At 35.2% G+C, this 21,639-nt stretch overlaps 1 protein-coding gene across 1 annotated transcript in view; it reads left to right on the top strand.

Moving 5' to 3' along the window:
- The window catches only part of LOC136801050 (uncharacterized), a 66,631-nt gene that overhangs the window by 13,404 nt on the left and 31,588 nt on the right, over nt 1-21,639 (top strand). Inside the window, exons 3-18 of the mRNA XM_067057678.1 lie at nt 2,624-2,708; nt 4,889-4,965; nt 5,316-5,417; nt 6,025-6,096; nt 6,713-6,891; nt 8,337-8,418; nt 9,905-9,980; nt 10,739-10,793; nt 11,715-11,799; nt 13,044-13,112; nt 14,025-14,135; nt 15,480-15,560; nt 15,944-15,997; nt 17,267-17,429; nt 18,750-18,884; nt 20,322-20,479. Coding sequence (XP_066913779.1) covers nt 2,624-2,708; nt 4,889-4,965; nt 5,316-5,417; nt 6,025-6,096; nt 6,713-6,891; nt 8,337-8,418; nt 9,905-9,980; nt 10,739-10,793; nt 11,715-11,799; nt 13,044-13,112; nt 14,025-14,135; nt 15,480-15,560; nt 15,944-15,997; nt 17,267-17,429; nt 18,750-18,884; nt 20,322-20,479 — 1,584 coding nt within the window. The remainder of the gene's footprint in view (nt 1-2,623; nt 2,709-4,888; nt 4,966-5,315; nt 5,418-6,024; nt 6,097-6,712; nt 6,892-8,336; nt 8,419-9,904; nt 9,981-10,738; nt 10,794-11,714; nt 11,800-13,043; nt 13,113-14,024; nt 14,136-15,479; nt 15,561-15,943; nt 15,998-17,266; nt 17,430-18,749; nt 18,885-20,321; nt 20,480-21,639) is intronic.

Below are 21,639 nucleotides of genomic sequence, written 5' to 3' on the forward strand. Positions count from 1 at the left end.
TCTCAGCAGATTCAAGGAAGAAATTGCAACGGAATGGGAAAATATGATTTATAAATTGTAATTATAAAGGATTGTTTCATAGAGGTCAATAGACGTAAAAAATATACTTCTATTGATATGCATTCTTCTATTGATAAATAGTGATAGTTGGAATGTTTAGAGAAAACTTGATTTCTACTAAAATTTCATCGGGCGCGCTTAAAACTTTTTATTTTTATTTTTTATTTATAAGTAATGACACGAACATAGAATACAAACACTAAAAGGTTCCAGCCCTCCGCAAAAAAAAAAAACCGCTAGAGGAACGCCAGGAGAGAGGAACTATAAAAGAAAAAGAGAAAAAAAAAACATAGAAACTAGTCAAAATTAAAACAAAAATCAAAAAAAAACAACGGACCCTCGAATCGACCGGTATCTTGGATAAATTTTACGGTTATACTTATTATATCATGACTTAGGTTGTTACTAAAATTCGAATCCCCAAAGAGAAGTATTCTGGAGAGTATTCTTGGGTTAATGGTAGCAAGCTCTGTCAAGTTGAAGAAGGCGTCAAACATTACAGTCTATCATCGGAGAAATCAGAGCATGCATCAAAAATGATGTGTAGTTCGATAGAGTTATTTCGCCGTTGCAAAAAGGATCAACGTGTCGCAAATTGGTTTGCTTTATGTCCCGAAATGACTGAATCGACCCTAACGGTTAAGAGAACCCACCCTCTATTGTATCAGTCTGAAAACCGAATTGGCATTTGGTTTTAAGAATCTGAGTATCGCGGTTTTGAAAAGAGAGATTGAAGGAAGATTTCGTATGTTCTCGTCCAGTTGATGAGACCAATACCTCGATTGGCTTTTTTAATTTTTTTCATCAAGATGACGATCAAAGGCTAACTTTTGATCAAGTATAAGACCAAGATGTTTATGATGATCTTGAACCGCAATGGGTAAATTGTTGAATGAATACTGGAGATCAGGTTTGCCCCTTGAAAGTAGACTTCACGGGCTGTTAGAGGCTCAGGGGTGAAGGACATCTCCCTTGATAAGCCCCTATTTACTTTGCAAGTCCTGTTGGTTCTTGAGACACTAATCTGATCAAGAATCAGGAAAAAAAGAAGAGTCTCAGCAAAATTTTATCAGGAAATTATATCTCGGGGAGATCGTTAATATATACGGAAAAAGAGGGGCCAGAACAACCCTGAGGTACCTCTGAAATCGGGTCCATTCGAGGATTGCCCAAGAACTACCCTCTTGCCTTCCATAGAAATTTTGTTCAAAAGAAGGAGAGAGCCAGAAACCCCATATGACTTAAGCTTGAAAAGAAGGCCTTCGTGCCAAACTCGGTCAAAGGCCTTAGAAATGTCTAAAAAGACACCTCGTGTGTCTAAGGGTGGGTTTACATGGGCTTAAAATTTCTTTTGATACTGTACATTTCATAAAAGAAATCAAGACTTTAACGAACAATTATCAAAAAATTCAACTCCAAATTCATAAAGGCTCCTCCAGCGGCCATTTTGTTTAGAAATAAACCTGTGTTTTCATTTTTATTTGTTTATCTTTTTTCGCAAGGTCAGCTTTTTCCATAAATTATGCGCGCATAGAAAAATATAAAAATTTCCGCAGGAGTTCTGATCAGTGACTGGGCGCATACTGGCCAATTGATATTTTCAAAGTCAAAAATCCTGTGAAAAAGACTTCATTAAATTTCATTAAATCACATTGCGTGACACAAGATTCTGAAGATTGAATTTCACACATCTGGAATAATGTCATCGTGTGGTGTACAGGGACGAGATCGAATTTCACGTCCGAAAATAGCTCTACACAAACTAGATTTTAAAGAATTGTTATGTGGATATCGTTTATCGTTTTGTAATACTCTACAGCAATGAAGTTAGAAATTAGCCATATATATCACGTCAGTGGCTGCGTTTAGACCAACTGGCATTTGTAATTTGGCATTTGCTCATGAGGGATTCGATTTTAATAGCTTTTCCATTGTATTTTCTGTCATGGCATTTAAGGAATCGTCTTTTTAGAGTCATTACTGAAAAGGTGATTCCCTCAAGTTCAACTTTGACAGATCAAACGATGAAAAGCATGGAATTTCTCAAAAACTGCAGTCATTAAGACTGAAACTTTTTGCCGTAGGGCTAGGGCTATGCAAATCTTGCATTTACATCTATAGAAAGAACTGAATAAAAACGGCAAATACTTTAAAAAATCAAAATGTCATTTTTTTCTTTGTTTGGCTCCGTGTTTATTGAAATGCCAGAAAGGGGATTCCTTTGCTCAAAATGGCATTTCAAATGCCAACGAAATGCCAACACGCTGGCATCATTACGCATTTGACAAACCGAACAATTGCGCGGAACAATAGAATTCAAAAGAATACTGCAAGCAATTACAAATGCCAGGCTGGTCTAAACGCAGCCAGTGGCTTCGTGGCTTCAAATCAAACAAAGGAACCAAAACAAAGAGAAAAAATGACATTTTATTTCTTTCCCGTATTTTCCTATGCACTTTTTCAAGAAAAGTTTTTCTTTAAATGCCTTTTGTTTGTATATCATTTGATTATTTGATGCCTGATTTGTGAAAATCCTACTTTTTAGATGTTTTTGAATTTTTAGGATGAAGAAGGGCGACATCAATTTATAAGAGTCGATGATCATGTCAACAATATCCAACACATGCTTAAAAAAGGCTCATTCTTTGGTATATAGTTCGTTTTGTGTTTCTCATATATTGTGCAGAATGTCTAGAACATAACCTGAGATCAGATTGTGGTTGTTTTCTGCCCACCACGCTGAAGCTCTAAAGGGATGGGTGAAAACATACAATCTGACGAATATGCAATCTGGAAATCGTAAGGACCGCGTTCGTCTAAAAGGACTGGGGATGACAACAAAGTTGCGTGATTGTGTTTATGAACAGCTGTTATCAGGTTGCTCGAACACGGCTAAAAGGAGAAATATTTGTTTATGTCTAGTTTTTCTCTTTAATGCAACGCTTACTTAACACGTAAATGGCTTCGTTTAGACCAGCCTGGCATTTGTAATTGCTTGCAGTATTCTTTTGAATTCTATTGTTCCGCGCAATTGTTCGGTTTGTCAAATGCCTAATGATGCCAGCGTGTTGGCATTTCGTTGGCATTTGAAATGCCATTTTGAGCAAAGGAATCCCCTTTTTGGCATTTCAAATCAAACAAAGGAACCAAAACAAAGAGAAAAAATGACATTTTTGATTTTTAAAAGTATTTGCACGTTTTTTATTCAGTTCTTTCTATAGATTGTAAAATTTGCACGATTTGCCATAGCCTAGCCCTACGGCAAAAAGTTTCAGTCTTAATGGCTGCAGTTTTTGAGAAATTCCATGCTTTTCATTGTTTGATCTGTCAAAGTTGAACTTGAGGGAATCACCTTTTCAGTAATGAATCTAAAAAGACGATTCCTTAAATGCCATGACAGAAAATACAATGGAAAAGCTATCAAAATCGAATCCCTCATGAGTAAATGCCAAATTACAAATGCCAGTTGGTCTAAACGCAGCCAAAGATGATTAAAATATCGATTGTGTAATAAATTAGTTTTTTGTGAAACTATAAAATCAATTAACGTGTACTAAAAAGAATCTAATAAAGACCTTATCGAATACCAACTTTTTGACACACAAATTGTTTCTACTTGTAGCCATGTTTTGGAACAGGACTTTCTTTTGGGACACCTCGTATAATGCAATAACTTAACTGCTGGAATATTAAATTTTGATTTAATTTTAATAAGGTGAAAATAAAAAATGTAGCGTTTCCGGAATGTGGGTGAAGGAATAAAGCTCTCTTGTGGCCGGCCGGAAATATTTTTTGTTGTTGCTATTTTTGATAACTTAAGATCATTGAAATAGAACTTTAAAGATGACTTTTATGTACCAACAGTATGAAGGAAGCCCTGAATACTAATGTATCAACTACTAACGAGCAAAACTTGACTTAGAAGCGGGACTATCTAACCAAACGATGTTTGATAACTTGAACTTTAAGTCTAAATCATGGCTTGACCTCCTTTTCACGAAGTCTGGTTTCCTGAAAACAATACATTTTTTTATTTTCGCCTAACTTAAATATTCTTCAAAGGTTTTGGTTTTAAATAAGAGTGATATCGTTTGCTTACTCATAAATTTTAATACAAAAGCGTTTTTACTGGATTCACCAGGATTCACACGGATGTGGAGCAAGATTGGACAGAAAGAGGAAAATAAAAACATTTTTTGCTTAAATCAGCATAATATAACTAAAAGGCAGACACTGTCCCGATATGAAATATGTGTCTGATATTAAACGGGAACATTTATGTAAAAACAAAACAGTACATCAATCAATAAAAACTAAAATCAATTAGCTTTGAGTGCATTGAAACAACGCTTTTATTGGAATGGAATTAGTTTAACTGCACTAACATTGTTTCTACATGATAGCAAATTAAGTTGATATCAGATAAAACATATTTTTGCAAACTCAATAAGAACAGTTTAAGAGTAAGTAAGTAAGTCTACGACCGGAGTTGGAGGCAACCCGAAGGCTCCTCTTTCGATAACTATCCACCCGAAGGTAGGGCCACTCTTTCTCCCTGGATTTTTCCACTTACCCTTGATCCTTCTCTTAATTGCTGAGCATCAAGTAGAAATGAATCAAGTACCATTTTGAGAATCTTTGGTATGACCTGGCTGGGGGTTGAACCCACAACCTTGCGAACCGTAGCCAGATGCTCTACCACTGCACCACCAGTCTAAGAGCTAACAAAGTATTTAATCTAAAATGAGGAGCTGAAGTTCATTCAAATTCTATTGCCTGTAATTAACAAATATAGCTACTCTTCTCGTCAATATTGATTTCTTTTTAGAAAATGATGAATCTATTGAAGCTCCAATGATCAGAAAGCGTAGAGATGCCACCAAAAATGGAAATATCCCTGGATTAGTAAGTTATCTTTTAGGAAGTATTTATCATGATTTTTAGTATTGTTTTAGTTCCAAACAAAACTGTTAAACAGGTTGCTCAGCTTGCACAACCTTCCAGAAAAAGGAAATTCGTAATAAGTAAGACTCGCTAAGTAATAATAGTTAGGTAATTATTTTTTCTAGGTACTAGGTTTACCTAAGGAGGTTTACTTATTTGACAAAACTCTACAGGATTTTTTTGCAGGAAATATTTAGATCTCATAGTAATTTTGAAAATTTTTTTTCAAAGAAACGAAAGCAAAGAGTTTGAATTATCAGGATTTGTCTATGACCTTACTAACCTGACTCATTTTGCTTTCATTTTTTCAGAGAGTGTTTGAACTGATTGATGTTGAACCTCAATATAAAAAATATTTGACAACTAACAAAACAAGATATGTCGAACTTTTGGCAACTGTTGATAAAGGAGTGGTAAGGAACTTATTTGATTACCAATTATCTGCATGTATATACAAGCACAGGCAATGGTCATTTTATACCCCGAAAAATACACAGAGGTGGCTTTTCAAATCTCAAAATTTCAAAATTTTTCAGCAAAAGAAAGACCACCTCGATTACAATTTTACAGCTCAATAAATTCCAGGCCTGTGGAATTGGTACTTTTGGGGAGCTTTTCAAATCTCTAATTTTTCAGCAAAATAAAGCCCGCCCTGAAAATTACCATTTTACACCTCCAAGAAATCGCAAGCCTGGGAAGTGGATTTTTTTTTTGGTTGGAGATTATAATCGATGAAAGATGAAAGGGATCTATAAAACTCCCACCTCTACATTGGCCGTTTCCCAGGCCTTGGATTTGAAGATTTTTTCTTCTTAGGAGATCATCCTCAAGTTGATCACCCAAGGCTCAGATTATGTCACATGGCTGAAGTCATTGCATTATTACATATTAGTCAACTCACATAAAGATAGTTGAAAACCTTCAAATATTGTTGTCTAAACATTTATTTTATAAATCAGTTAGCTCAATATGTCTCTTCAAAAAAATATTTTGAGAGACTTCCTTATTTTGAAATTTCAGACAGAAGGCTACAATAACAATAAATCGTTGATCTTGGAGAGAATATTGAATGCTATTGGACAAGTGGATGTGGTTAGTATTAAATACCCTGAAAAGTTCTTCCCAAAGCTCCTATTTCAAAACCCAAATGGGACAATACAACATAACTAGCCGGTACCCGGCGTCGCACGCCGGTTAAGCTGTAGCTGAACGCACTAAAAGTTTTGAATGTTGAAGCTGGCTTAAAAATAAACGATCAAATGAAAAAAGAAATCTCTTCACTTTAGCCCTCCCCCGGAGATCTTTTTCTCGCTTCGCTCACATTAAATACGCCGTCCAGTTCTCGATAATTTGAAAAAAATGTATGTCATGGTAAAGATCAGTGAAATGAAGAAATGACAATTCTTCAGGAAAAAACGGGGAAGCCACAAAGAATGGGGGGCGTACAGTATTTCGGAATTGCGGAAATCGACCCTTTTTTCATCGGAATTTCGGAAATCGGGCAGAATTCCTTCGGTATTTCGGAATTCTGAAATTGTTTCGGTATCGGAAATCCATGGATTTTTGCTTGGTATCTTAAATTTTGAATACAGTGTAGTTACCATAACTCGAATGTCACTCGAACAAGGTTTCTACCCCTTTAGTTAAAAAAGACACTTACAAACTGGTTTGCATTCCTGGCACAAATTTAAAATTTTCTCTTTTTTAGTCTTATCAGGCTATCGGTGTTCGAATGGTATTAACTGCTCTTGAGGTACAAACCGAAGATCTCTTCGCACGTGAAAATAAAGGGGGTAAAGAATTAGGTAATTATAAGGAACACGCAGAGAAGTTACGGAAAACAGATGCTTTCAAAGATATCTCTTATGATCATGGTTTGTTTTTCAGGTATGATTGTTTATTTTAATGGGGTAAACTTTCGCGAGAATTAAATTTCGTGGATTTTGCAGATTTGGGTGTCAACTGGGATATCATTATTCCTACTGGGAATTTGAAAATGCCTTATCTGCGAATCTCGAAAAATGTTAAATAACTACTTTTAAACTGTTTACTGGTATCAAAGAAGCGCTAATAATGCGTATTTCGACAACCAACATGAATTTTTGGCAGTAAAAGGCAAAAAAAATTGAAAATATTGTCTCCCAATAGTGCCATCCGCGAAAATAAGTCCCCGAGAAAGTTTATTGTACTAAAGTGACTATATTTTGAAAGTGACATTTGCTCTACCTCCTGTAAGCTCGAGATTTGTTTCCATACAGGTTTAGGTGATTTATAAGATTCATTGGGACTTAGTCTCTGATTTAGTCTGACAAAAAAGTGTATCTATTGATATTCTCTTGATCTCAGGTTTAAATCAGGTTACAGATGCATTTTTACATTCGCGCCCCCCCCCCCTAAAGCAATGAGAATAATAAAAAAATGTGACGTACATTGTGTCTTTCATAAGTTTTGGGGGCGCTCGATTTCTAAACAACAGCATGTGCCGCCAAAACTGGCATTCAAAATCAGTGGATTTTATGGGATGACCTGGAGTTTTTACAAGATACTTCACTAATTGGTCATTTAAAGTGATAGAGATGACGCGTTCTTTAGAAAAAGAAATAAGATTCTTTTATTACATCTTAACGACCAACCAAATCAAATAAGAGCTTGTAAAAGCTCCAGCTTGTCCCGATTATATAAAACCTACCCTTAAAGGCGCCACATGCCGTGGGTCGGGTTATATGGTTGACCCTACAGGGTCTAAACACAACAAGACAAATAATTAAGCTATATAGCTACTAACAACGACAACCTCAAACTGTCACATATCTTGTTTCAAAAGTATAACTATAGTCCGTGTAAAAACTCTGGTCTGGAAGCTTATTGTTTTAACTTTTTGTTAGCTTTTTCCTTTGTTAATATCAAAAAACAAAAATCGATTTGCTCAGTTTTTGATCACGTTACTAAATATTCCTCTTGGGATTGGTTTAAGATTTAATCACATGATCAAAAAGTGAGCAAAACAAACTAATTTCTCAACACAAGCTCAATTAAGAAACAATAGAAAGAAACAAAAGGCTTCCAGACCGGGGTTTTTTATACGGACTATGATTTCATGAACACATTTTATGACTCAAAGTGATCAAGAAAATCATTAAAAACAGAAAAACATTTGTTGTGCGCAGTTTTGTAATTTTTGCGCATTTTCGTAATTTTTTTGCGCAAGTTCAATTAAGAAACAATAGAAAGAAACAAATGGCTTCCAGACCGGGGTTTTTTATACGGACTATGGTATAACCTCATTTTTTTTTAAACAAATTGTAACTTTACTGCTCACATTAATCTTTTAGCAAAACGAGTTGGGATGACGGCGTCGTCGGCATGGCTTATATGGGCTCTGTTTGTACATCATTACAATATTCTATCAATCTAGTAAGTTTGTCCATTTACCTTAACTACACGTTTTTTGGACCTATCCCGGTGGAAGTCCTATAAATTGTCCGTTCGTTCGTCCGTCAGTTCGTTCGTTATGAGCTTTTCTCAAGATTGGCTCATTAGTTTTTTCTAATTTTTTGCACAACGATGCACTGCCTAAAAAAAAAATGTGACGAAGCCCGATTTCTGGGAAAAATTTTTTTTGTTAAATTTCAGGCAAAAAAACGGCTAAAAAAGTTTTTTTTTTTCTGTAAAATATTTTAATTTTTTTTTCATCGTTAATTCTATCTGATTTTTTTGCATGAAAGTAGGGTAGCATAGGTAAAAGATGGTTGAAGCAGATTTTCACAAAAACATTTTCTCGCCTCAATAATTGAATCTTTATCCATAAAAATCACTGTTTAAAAGCATGCATCAATGTTCTCAGTCAAATTACTCATTTTTTTAATGAGATACACGTTTTTTTTTTATAAGGAACCTTAACTTTGCTCTGAGCCTGGAGTTCCTTATTTTTACAGAGAATTTCAGTCTCAAAGTTCCTTATCGAGTTCCTTACTACATAGGAAATTTTGAACTTTTTGCCCCTTGAAAGATCAAAATTTGGTCAAATTACTCCCAATAAGGTACATTATTTTCAAATCCACTTATTCTCAGCCTGAGCAGTTCCTTAACAATTCCTTATTTTTTGAACCATTTTCAGCCTTGAGTTCCTTATAAACGTGTTCCTTATAAAAAAAAACGTGTAGATATTTTTTTCCTTCCAATCCCTTCACTTAAAACCACCCCAATGGGCACGGGGGACAATCAATGATGAGAACAAACGACGAATTTTAATAAATCGTCACTTATTTGTTTTCCGAATGATTGTTTTACCGATCACGCTCAAGTAGATATCAATTATATATGTGGGAAAAATCAAAATATAATAGCCGCATTCTTTTTCACCGTTCAACAAATTATGTATGTGTTAAATGCATAACCAGGTAGGTCCATAACAGTATCACTTGTTTTTTTATAAGGAGCACGTTTATAAGGAACACGGTTATAAGGAACTCGACGCTGAAAATGGTCAGAAAAATAAGGAATTGTTAAGGAACTGCTCGCAGGCTGAGAATAAGAAAACAAGTTAAAGAAAAGAGAGTTGAACTTTCACACATTTACAAAAACCTAAACAAAAAGATGCCGAATATTGACGAAACAACATTCAATAAGCCTTTTTCTGTAGTCCATTTGTTATAATGGAAATCTTTTCTTAGTAGCTTAGTAAAGAAGGAACTCAATGAAGAAGTTTGAGGCTGAAATTCTCTAAAAAAATAAGGAACTCCAGGCTGGGAGCCAAGTTAAGGTTTTTTATAAAAAACGTGTATGAGTATTCTTTGCTTACTGCTGCCAACTGCTGCAAATCGCAATACCCATAGGGAAAGGGTTCAATAAACAAGATCAGATAATGCGAAATAATAACTTCTCTCTCTTTTTTTTTCAGTGGACTTTCACAGCGATCAGTGGTCCTACTACAATCATTGGGCATGAATTTGGTCATAATTTCAATTTTCCTCACGGTGAGCTTGACGATTTTTCTTTCTCATTGACGATACACGTTTCTTTACAAGAACAACCTATATAAGAACATCAAGGCTTCGATGGCCAAAATGTTAAGAACAAGTTAAGAACATTCTAAGGCTTTGCAGACTCTAAAATAGTCAATTTCTTAAGAAAATGGACACAAATGCTCACAAAATGTTTAAAATAAGAACATGTTTAGAATATTTTTAGGCTCAAAACTGAAAAAGTTAGGAACATCCTAAGGCTTCAGAAATTTTGGGTTTCTTATAAAAAAAGCGTGTAAACTAGATCTTTTCTCTCCTTCATAAATTATTCTACTCCTGCTTGGATGTTACCAATTGACAGAGCAATTCTCTTCTCTCAGTGATTAGTTGTTTTTGACAAAGCTTGACCAAGTGATTGCAAATTCTTTGTATGCTTTATGCAGCTTGGAAAATACAGAGACCATATCATTATTTCGAATATTGAGCGACCAAGAATACACGTTTTACATGTTCTTAAAATGTTCTTATTTTCAGTATTTTTTGAGCATTTTGATGTAATTTCTTAAGAAATTGCATGTTTTTAAGTCTCCAAAGCCTTAGAATGTTCTTAGAATGTTCTTAAATTTTTGGACCTGGAAGCCTTATGTTCTTATATAGTTTGTTCTTATAAAAAAAAACGTGTAGTGCAACCAAGGTGCGCGTGGAATGGGGATGATTTCGAACGGAGACTGTTTTTAATTTTTTGGTGATATTTTGAATTTTTTCTTTAGATGGGGATGAATGTACATGTTTGACTCCAAGAGGCTGTTTCATGGGTGGATCCAAGTAATTATATTTCGTTGATAACATTTTTTAAACGCATTGATTGATTTCAACAAACGCATTGACTTTTTATCAAAATTATTTGCATTTTGCAACACATACGCAAATAATATGGAAAATGTCATTGTAGAAACTTTCTCTTGTCCCTTTATGTTGAATATTTAACTTTTAGATTAAAAAAAATTGCCATGGTTTGATAAGTATTTCTTTTGTCTTTGGTATTTCGACCTAAATTATAATTATAAAGATGGACAAAATGCATTGAGTTTCATACAGATCAAACTTTTGCTGTACCAAATTCGTCACTCTTGTGTTAGCAATGACTTTGGTTTTTAACAACCAGTAAAGAAACTGTATGGCAAAATCTGTTTCAGATTAGGTTTGATTTATTGTTTTATGCAATATGATTTTCTAGCAGTAGCGTAGTTAAGAGGGGTGCAAAATGTAGCAGAGCAGATTTTTATGACACATTATTATATATTCATAATATATAAGGTGAAAATAAAAAAAAATGTAGTGTTTCCGGAAATCGACCAGGTGAAAAAAAATATTTTCAAGCTACGTTGTTTGGTTAGATATTCCCGCTTGTAAATCAAGTTTTGTTCGTTAGCAGTTGACAAATTAGTATTCAGGGCTTACTTCATATTGTTTGTACATAAAAGTTATCTTTAAAGTTCTATTTCAATGATCTTAAGATATCAAAAATAGCAAAAAAGATTTTCCGGCCGGCCGCATGAGAGCTTTTTTTCCTTCACCCGCATTCCGGAAACACTACATTTTTTATTTTCGTCTAAGCAGATAAAATCACGGTATAACGAAATTCTGCTCTCCTACAGAAAATTTGCGTCCTTCTTGTCTACTCTATTGTCAAAATATCTTAGAATTGCAACAAAGTTTCGTAAAACTTCTCTCTTATAATTTAAGATCGAGCCGTCCTGGGTTTAGTGATTGTAACTTACAAAGATTGGCGCTCAAAGAATTTGCATGTATCAACCAGCCACCCAAAGCGGTTAGTAGAAAATGTTTTTGTAGACTAATGAGGGATATCATTGAGCTTTATATAAAACTCGCTGACACTTTCGCAATCCCAGATAATTTTAGTCCAGGGTTTTAAATGATCAGTTTAGGATTTTCTAGCCTGGGAAATCCATGCTCATAATTTTAGAAAAAAACAAACAAAAAAAGGCTCACCTCACAAAGTTCTAAAACTATAGAGCTTGGTGCAGGTTAGCCTGACACAGAAAATGTTATAAACAATTATGCGTGTGCATCGAAATTATCAAAATGCGCGCGAAAGTACAGCTAAGTAATACGCGAACAAAATCTGGCCAATCAGACTGAACCTGTATTGCAAGGAAAAATCTCCTTGCAGGAGCGTTACCTACGCCAGAAGTCTTAAACAAGCAGCAAAAATATCATAAGCTAGACTGTGGAAAAAGTTTAACGCTTGGATTCCCAGGCTAGGGATTTTCGTGAAAAAGTTACAGATAGAACGGTGTCTAGAAAAAATCGTCTGGTACAAACAAATGATTATGCTACTGTGTTTTCTGAGCACTCGAATCACGGATTGTGAAACTATACTGAGCTTTGTATAAAACCTGGAGACCCGGTTTCTCAATCTGAGCCAAGCTAAATATTTTGATCAATCAATAGCATTATAATATATCAAGATGTCTAGATGTACTTTTCCCTAACTTGTAATGTAAAGGCCGGTCTCCACTTGCGCGCGCTGCGATCGCTCTTCTTCGAGCAAAGCTTCCACGCTATTGGTCAAAAGAAAAATGAAGCAACTCCATTGGTGCGATATGACGTAACGATCGCGCGCTTGAAAAAAAAGTTGAAATACATTCAACTTTTTTTCCAAGCGCGCGCTGCGTTTTTATGACGTAATCTTTTCTCCAAGCAAAAATGATTGAAGCCAAAGTTGTGATCGCAGCGCGCGCAAGTGGAGACCGGCCTTAACGCAGTTTGACTCCGATCAAAGATGGCGGATATAGTCGGTCGTGACAATTCTTCATGCGCGATAACAACGCAAAAAAAACAACTGAAATTGAAAAATGAAATGGAATTAAGAAAAGATAAACAAGCCTTATATTTTATATATACACATTTAAGTAAAATTCTGGTAACTCGAAAATAATTTCTTTGACTGTAGTACGTACAACTTTCTGATGATTTGTTTTGTGTTTTCCAGTGTGACAATTCTAACGTATTTATGTCATTATATTGTACTAATTTTTTCCAAAACCATAGCCAATTTTACATCGATGCGGTAATGGTATCAAGGATCCCGGAGAAGAATGTGACTGTGGTACCGAGGAGGTTAGTATTTTAATAGAAGATTTTCATCTTTTTTATATCTGAAGAAGCTAATCAAATTTCAAGAAACACAAGCAATTTTGCCACATCATATGACAACAATCAAATGACCAATGAATTTTAACACCCAAAATCCTAAAAGACAAAAGACAAACCAACCAAATTTCACTAGAGACACATTACTATAACAATTAAAAACAAATTTAGCGAATAGGAACCCAAAAATGAAAAGAGATCTAAACCGAAAGAAAATGGAAAAAGTATAGAAAGATGAGATCAGGTGCGGTACCTAGAGTAAGCATCCCCTGCCACTCGCGAGTCACCCGTCATCTTCACGAAAGATTTGAAGAAGTATACCACACATGCTAAAAAATACTCTGTACCAGAGTTTCCTCACGTTTATAGCTTCGTAGTGCACTCTGTGGTGTGTGTTGTCTGTTTGATAAAAAATTCCCGTATGGAGACATCTGCGAAGCAGTATGATTTATAAATAGCAAAACTTCTCTCGTCGTCTTCGGTCGGTTTGAAAAATCTCAAATGAGAAAAGACAATAACAACAAACGCTCTATGGCAATGAATTTTGAAATTAGCTGTATTCTAGATACTGGGTCTAGCTGAACGATCGCCTTAGAAGGAGTGTTTAACTGCCGTATTTCCTTTATTTAGCGTTACCCTTCAATGAGCGCCACACCACAGAGGTCGCGTTTATAAGAATTAAATAGGTTTAATAGCAATAATAGACTTTTAGTTAGGTGTTTTCGCATATCGAACTGCTAAGAAAGGTTTAAACGGTCACGCACAATAGAGCTTTCACCATCTTTGAATACAGCGTTGGGAAATATGAAGAATTTGTGCTCCTTTGCTATCAATCATATAATTCAAAATAAAAAAAAAATCATACAACTTACTTTTTAGAATTGTAAGAAGAATGGAGACAATTGTTGTGAACCAATGAAATGTAAATTAAAAGCGCATGTGCAATGCAGTCATTACAATTACCCAGGATGCTGTTCAGAACAATGTTACGTAAGTTTGATATTGTAATTATTTTTTTTAGATTTCCCGGATAAAATATACTTTGGGAAAAAGATAAAGGAGATGTAAAGAAACTTAACAAAGACGATAACAATAAAGACTTCAACTGGTGCGTAAGAGGAAGCCCAAGAACAAAACTACGCATCGCCTTACGGGTTTTAAATAAAGCCTGAATAAATTCTAAACCTAGCTCTATCCGATCTGTTAATCAAAACAAAGTTATCGAGAAGAAAAAATTGCTTGCGTAAACGAAAGTGACACACAAACAGAAAACAGACATACGACTACGGCTATTAATATATAGATTCGAATTTAAGTATTGGTTTTTGTGGTTGAGAAAGCTCATAGTTGGGTAATGGCTGAAGGAAGACCGACTTGTATTGATTTTGCATCATTAGTCAATTTGTTGGTTGATGATTCCATAAAAGGGGCAAACCTTTGGATTCCTAGCTATTCTCCTTCTAAAAACTAAAAAATCCATTGCATTGCCTCTACAAATCATCTGGAGAAACATGATCAATAAAGGAACCACACCAAAACTCTTTAAAACTGGACACATTGCACCCGTTTACAAGAAAATGAATCAAGGACTTGCTGACAATTACAAACCGGTTGCACTCACTTCCCATGTATCGAAAAAAGGCCAACATACCAAACTTTAGTTTTGATGATCAAATGAGAGGCATCTTTTGTCGTTCATGTCAGAGATTGGGCAGAACTTGCAATCTCAAACCTGTTAATACCAAACACTAAAGCATCTGGAGGGGGTGCTCTTTGACAAGAGGGTCCTCTTTTGTTATAAACTCCCTCCCCACAAGTGCAAGAGACATGACCAATTGCTCAAAAGACCTCTTCAAAAAACATTTAGTCATCTCCCTAGCAACATCACCCGACGAGCCACTGCTTGCCAACAATTTCCACCTTAGGCAAGCTAACTCGAGATGCCTTGGAGTTTTTACAAGATACTTCACTAATTGGTCATTTAAAGTGATAGAGATGACACGTTCTTTAGAAAAAGTAATAAGGTTCTTTTATTACATCTTAACGACCAACCAAATCAAATAGGAGCTTGTAAAAACTAAAACTTGCCCCGCCGACTCGAATACATTGTGGGAAATGTCCGAGCATCGGGCCGTCTAGAGCTGAGTTACACTTTGAAGATTTTCGAGAAAAAAAGGCGCCTTTCAAGTGTTCTGACGCAAGTTTTATTTTTAGCTAATGTAAGAGCTTCAAAAAAATATTTAGCGCCCGAAAATGCTTCATAGAAAAAAGCCGTGACATCCGTCTAGTATAGGCTAGTTGAAATCCAATCGCACGATATTTTCTTTTCTCTAGTTTCGTAAAGAAGGCACGTTGTGTCGAAAAGCAACCAGCAATTGTGATGTGGATGAGTATTGTACTGGTGATTTCCCCATGGTAAGTTTTGATCACAGTAGAAACTTGAACCTCTCTATTACTCGAATATCTTCTCGAAATAGTTTATTTGTCCCTTCAGTTAACAATGCCTTATAAACATAAATAAGTAAGTAAATTATAGTCTGTCAAGTTTTACCTTGATAATGTTTTTTTACAAGCATTGCTTTTGATGGCGAAAAGAAAGATTCAAAAGTTATTAACGTTTAATCTAGAGATGTTACTGGACAGGGGACTGTGCTACCGCCGAGGTGGATCACCTAGTCTATCTTTAAAACATCGAAATAAAGGAACTTATTTAGACCGCGGAATTTGTACAGTGGAGTCTCCATGACTCGAAAACCCACTCGATTTATAGTATTCACTTTAATAATAATTTTTTTCAGTGTCCAGTCGATAATGTAGCACAGAATGGTATGAGTTGTGGTGATAGTATTCAGGTGACCTACCATCTGGCACACAACGCTGTTACAACGTTCATCTAACGTTATATGTACGTTGTGAACATTAGATTAACGTTAAAACAACGTTGCGTGCCAGCTGCGTATTCTTTACCGATTGTAGCGGCAATTTTCCCTCCCAAGAAAACACTCTTTAGATTTTCCCTTTGAACTTTTCCTATATCTTCTCCTAATATTTTGAAAGTCTTTTAATATAACTGCGCAGTGTGTCCCAAAAAAGCGGAAAGTTTTTTATAAATAAAGTAAAATCCTCATAATTTATGCAAAATTGTGTGACTTGTACAGGGTGTCCCTAATTAAAGTATCGAGTTTGAACATGCGATTGAGTAGAAAAGTTTGTGTGTGTTATCGCTAAAATATAAGAACGTTCTCCATCACACAGGCTTATTACAAAAGGTAGTTACAACGTATAAATTAATCGTAATGACAAAGAAAAAATAGGGAGAGCTTAAAATACAATTTTGTGAACATGCACATAAAACTTTTTACTCATAGTTGTGTTTCGACTCGATACTTTAATTAGGGACACCCTGTATACTATTTCAACCTCAAAAACCTATTTAATCATCTTGGGAATTGAACCAATCGCTTACTTCAATTATCCTAAACTCACTTTAGATAATGATTTTTAAGAATTTTATTTTATAAAAAATACGACACGGGACACGCTGCACACATTGGTATCAAATTGAAAACAATACAGTCTTATCAGTGATTTTTTTCACGAGGCCCGACAACTTTTATGTGTTCCCTTTGAGTTCATTTGAAGTTATCATTTTGAAATAACTACTCAATTAAAGGTTTTATTTTTACATAAGTATGTTCCCGTTTCATATCAGACACATATTTTATATCAGAGCAGTGTTTGCCTATTGTTATATTATGATGATATAAGCAAAAAAAAATGTTTTTCTTTTCTTTTTTCTGACTAATCTTGCTCCACATCCGTGTCAATCCAATTTGAAAAAGCTTGTGAGTTAAAATTGATGAGTAAGCAAACGATGTGACTCTTATTAAAAAAACCTTTTACCCTTCAACCAATCATGACACAAGATTGAAATCTTATCCTTTTGTATTTAGAATGTAAGGTATTTTTCAATACTCAGGTAATAGACATCAAGCGAAATTAAAATAGTTGTTTTTGAATAGTTCAGGTAAGTGAATAATTTAGGTTTTTGATATATATTGAGCATTTTTTGCCTTTTACAAAAACACTTATTTATTTCGTTGTTTTGTTTTTACTGTCAGATGATTTTTGGTACAAAGTCAAGGAGCCGTGAAACCATTACTAAGCTTTCGCATCACATTACTGCTCGATATTTTCGTATTGAACCAAAGCACTGGAAAGGTACTGGCGAAAGCGATTGGGCTTGTTTGAGAATGGAAATGTACGGATGTTCACCAGATATAGGTAATCGAGTTAAACATGTTCACCAGATATAGTTATCGAGTTGAACATGTTCACCAGATATAGGTAATCGAGTTAAACATGTTCACCAGATATAGGTAATCGAGTTAAACATGTTCACCAGATATAGGTAATCGAGTTAAACATGCTCACCAGATATAGGTAGTCGAGTTAAACGTTTTTTCCGTCGCTGATCACATATTTTTCTGTCTCTGCCCTGGTTGTTCTTTCCTGAAACCATATACTAACTTTTTACAGAACTCATCATAGTGAAAGGTAACTTAAAGAAACTCTAGAAGTAATCCTAAGTAGATGGGTTCTCATTTTCGGACCACCCTGATCTTATTAGGATCCGCCCACGTTTATCTATTTTTTCAAAATTTTATTATATTATGAAAAAAATTCCGTACCCTCACCCCCCTTTTTTTTACTCGAACCCCCCCCCCCTTTTATTTGGGACCTTAGGGTATGGTTTTGGTTCATTAATTCCATTAACTTACAAATTAATGCACGCACCCTCCCCTACCTTCGCGTAGACAGCTATACGAAAAGGGAACCTTCGACTGCGGTCGCAAACTTACTTACTTAAAGCAACACCTTCGTCACGACGTCACGTCTCAGATTTATGTCCTATCACGCATCACGTGATAAATAAATTATAGGGGAAAATCACTCGAAAAATGGTGCACGAGATTTATGGTTTATTTTTGATTTATGATTCATTTATGATTTATTTATGATTTATTTATGATTTATTTATGATTTATTTTTGATTTATTTTTTATTTATGATTTACCTTACTGGTATTAAATTTCGTGGGTTACAAAATTTCGCGATTCGCGAAATTTTTTCGAGGAAACTTGTTTTGCGTGTATTAAATTTCAGGATTCACTAAATTGGGCACTTTCAAAAAGTGGGAATAAGGCAAGAAAATGACAGATTTCGCTTGAAACACAACGTATTGGGTGTAAAAATACCAAAAATAGTAACAAAACTAGTGACAAAAATAGTACCTAAGTATAACAATAAATATTTTCGATTTTTTGAAAATTTTTTGCGTGTATTTAATTTCCTGATTTTGTATTTTTGAAAATTTTAAACGGTATTAAATTTGGCGAAATTTGACCAAAAAAATCGCGAAATCAAGAACCTGCGAAATGTTGTAACCCGCGAAATTTAATACCAATAAGGTATTTATGATTTATGATTCATTTTTGATTTATTTTTGATTTATGATTTATTTTTGATTTATAAAACTGTGTACGAGATTTATTTTAGTGATTTGCCGCTCGTCGGTTATAACTATGATTCATTTTTGTTTAGTGAATGTGGCAACACCTATTTCAACGGTCGATTTGTATTATCACAGTCGAATGTGTATCACGCCAAATATTACCAATGATGATGAATGTGCAGCGATCCCTGATGGCACCAAGTTGATTTACAAGCAAATGCCAAGTAAGACAATGAAGGACTATGTCCAGTCTTATATCCACAAAGGCCATTATGAAATGTGTTTACTTCAATATCTCTCTTGAATATCAATTTTGAACATATTTCTGTGTAGCACAGTGGTTTATCTTCCGAGGGGCAAAGTCGTATAACACGGTCAAAGTTTTTTCTACGTGCTAATACAGTAGTGTAGCCAGGGGGGGCAAAATTTGTGTAGGAGAGTAGATTTTTATGACACAGTAATTATCTTTTAATATTGTGAATAGTTCATAATGTAAAAATATAATTAGAGTGTCATAAAAATCTGCCCTCCTACACAAAGTTTGCGCCCCTCCTGTCTACGCTACTACTAATAGCCAAACTACAACTTTAAGGGAAAAAAGGCTGGCCTTGTCTTAATATCCAATGAGGTACGAATAATTTAGCGAGTTTATGTATATTTGTTTTTCTGCGACGGAGACGGTCCGCTTCTGATTTGTTTACATCGTGATCAAATGTTGTCGACAGTAAACAAACACTTTTACCGTCCTCGGTTTTTCGGGTCGGATCTTATGGGGCGGTGGCCAAGTGGTCAAAGGCGTCAGCGTCTCAAGCCAGGGATTGGAAGTCGCAGTTGGAATCCCCGCTCCTTCCAATGTTCCGTTCAGTTCATAGATAGCAGAGCCGCCTGGCCGTGGAACCCCTGAAAAGAATCGAAAGACTGTCTAAAAGTCCTACATTACTGGGCTATCCACATAAAATCGACTCTATCTATCTATAACTGCGGGTCACTTTGCCATCCTCAAAAGTGCAAGTACATAAACTCGCTAGTTAGATTGGTTCTTAGAATTTCGTTTCAAATTTGTATCGTACATCAGTATCCGTAACGGGAGTATTCTTATACCTTTATTATCATCCTCTACCATAAAATCGGATCAATACTTTTTTTACTGGCCGATAGCCGAATGGTGGTGATAATTTTGAATCGCAAAAAAGGTTAGTACCCGGTACTATATTCTGGGGTTTGGGTGGGCGTTTGACTTATTTCAAGCTAGTACCTTGAACTGAATTTCGATATTTGGTGGGTAAAATGGGTACAAAAATCTATCAATCTTGGCAATTCAGAATTCATTCCCGAAAAAAATCAGATTTTATTTAACGGAAATTTATTTTTCGATGTTCATATTTTCCTAATTTTGAAAAATCAAATTGTCACAAAAGATTTACAGAAAAAGATTAGTCTATGGGTACTAAAAAAGGGGTGGTGGCACCTAAGTGGGGGTATCTAAGACAAATATTTCTGAAATTAGAGTTAGTACTCTATGGGTTAGTACCGTGCGGTTGTACCTCCCCCTGCATTGGGTAATTATTTTACGATATTGCCCTCATAAACAGTAAGTAAAGTTTTAATATTAACCTCTTTCAAAGAGATAAAATTCATGTTTATTTCCTTTCCTTTCACAGATTTGGATTGTAATCACAATCGAATGTTGTTTGACTACAAATCCGATGGTACCATGATTCATCATTGCAGTGGTAAAAAGATTTGTCAGGATGCTGATGGGTGGTTGCATGTCTCTTCCACATGTGGAGCTGAAGAATCTAAATTTAATCGAACTCAGGTACTTCAACATGGTACCATATACTTAAGGCCGGTCTCCATTTACGCGCGCTGCAATTACACTTTTTGGCTTCAGTCCTTTTTGCTTGGAAAAAAGACTGCGTCATAAAAATGTAGCGCGCGCTCGAAAAAAAAGCTGAACACATTTCAACTTTTTTCACCCGTTACGTCAAATCGCGCCAATGGAGTTGCTTCATTTTTCTTTTGACCAATAGCGTGGAAGCTTTAGTCGAAAAAGTGCGATCGAAGCGCGCGCAAGGGGAGACCGGCCTTTACGCCTAATAATCCAAAGGTACGCTAAACAATCACTTGAAAACATCTCAGCTGAAAATACAAATCAACGAATATTTTGAGATCAAGCTGGCTGCTCGTTAGAATTGTTCAACGTAACGCTCCAAAATTATGTGCCAGCTTAGTTTTGACTTATTTGAAAGTGGCCGTACCGCAACACTATCCGAACTTTTGCGATTTTTGCGTGTTTGATTGGAAATACCTTTTAGTTGTGGTACACCGTACGTTTTTTTTTGGCTTTTGAAAACGAATTATTTTTCGTGATACCCGATGCTATTGTGGATCGCAACAAACATTTTTCACCGTTCACATGACTAAAGGTTAAACCTCAAAATCAGTACCTTACAAAATTTAAAGTTTTAATGTTGTGATCGTCTTTGAGATTGAGATTACCCTTTTTCATATAGAGGGATAGTCAATGTTTTCATATAACAAAAAAACCAATCTCAAAGGAATTGCAAGTTTTCCAATTTTCCAAGACACTTGTTTTGAGATTGAACCTTTAGTCATGTGGACAACGACGATTTGTTCCACGCCTGCACATGTTAAAAATGTCTTTTTGCAGAGTTTTCGAAATGAGCTTATTTAACTTAATATTTTGTCTTGTAAAATTAAATTATAAGATATTGAAGTTGAGATTCAAAAACTTTGGACTGTTTTCTTTTACCTTTAAAACTTTTTAACGTCAACAGTATAAGCTTCTGGTCTTCGCCTTGTGTGGCTTTATTAGAATAAAAAGACTTTCTCCCTTGGAAATCGAATTAGAGAGGGGCACCTCTCTAATTCAATTTTTTTCAAGGGAGTTAGACTTCTCTTCGAATTATAGAGACTATTTTGCATTACTTTCCAACTGAGGTGACCAATTTTTTA

The sequence above is a fragment of the Clytia hemisphaerica genome, unplaced genomic scaffold (assembly GCF_902728285.1).
Source record: "Clytia hemisphaerica strain Z4C2 unplaced genomic scaffold, Clytia hemisphaerica genome assembly, whole genome shotgun sequence".
Lineage (NCBI taxonomy): Eukaryota > Metazoa > Cnidaria > Hydrozoa > Leptothecata > Clytiidae > Clytia > Clytia hemisphaerica.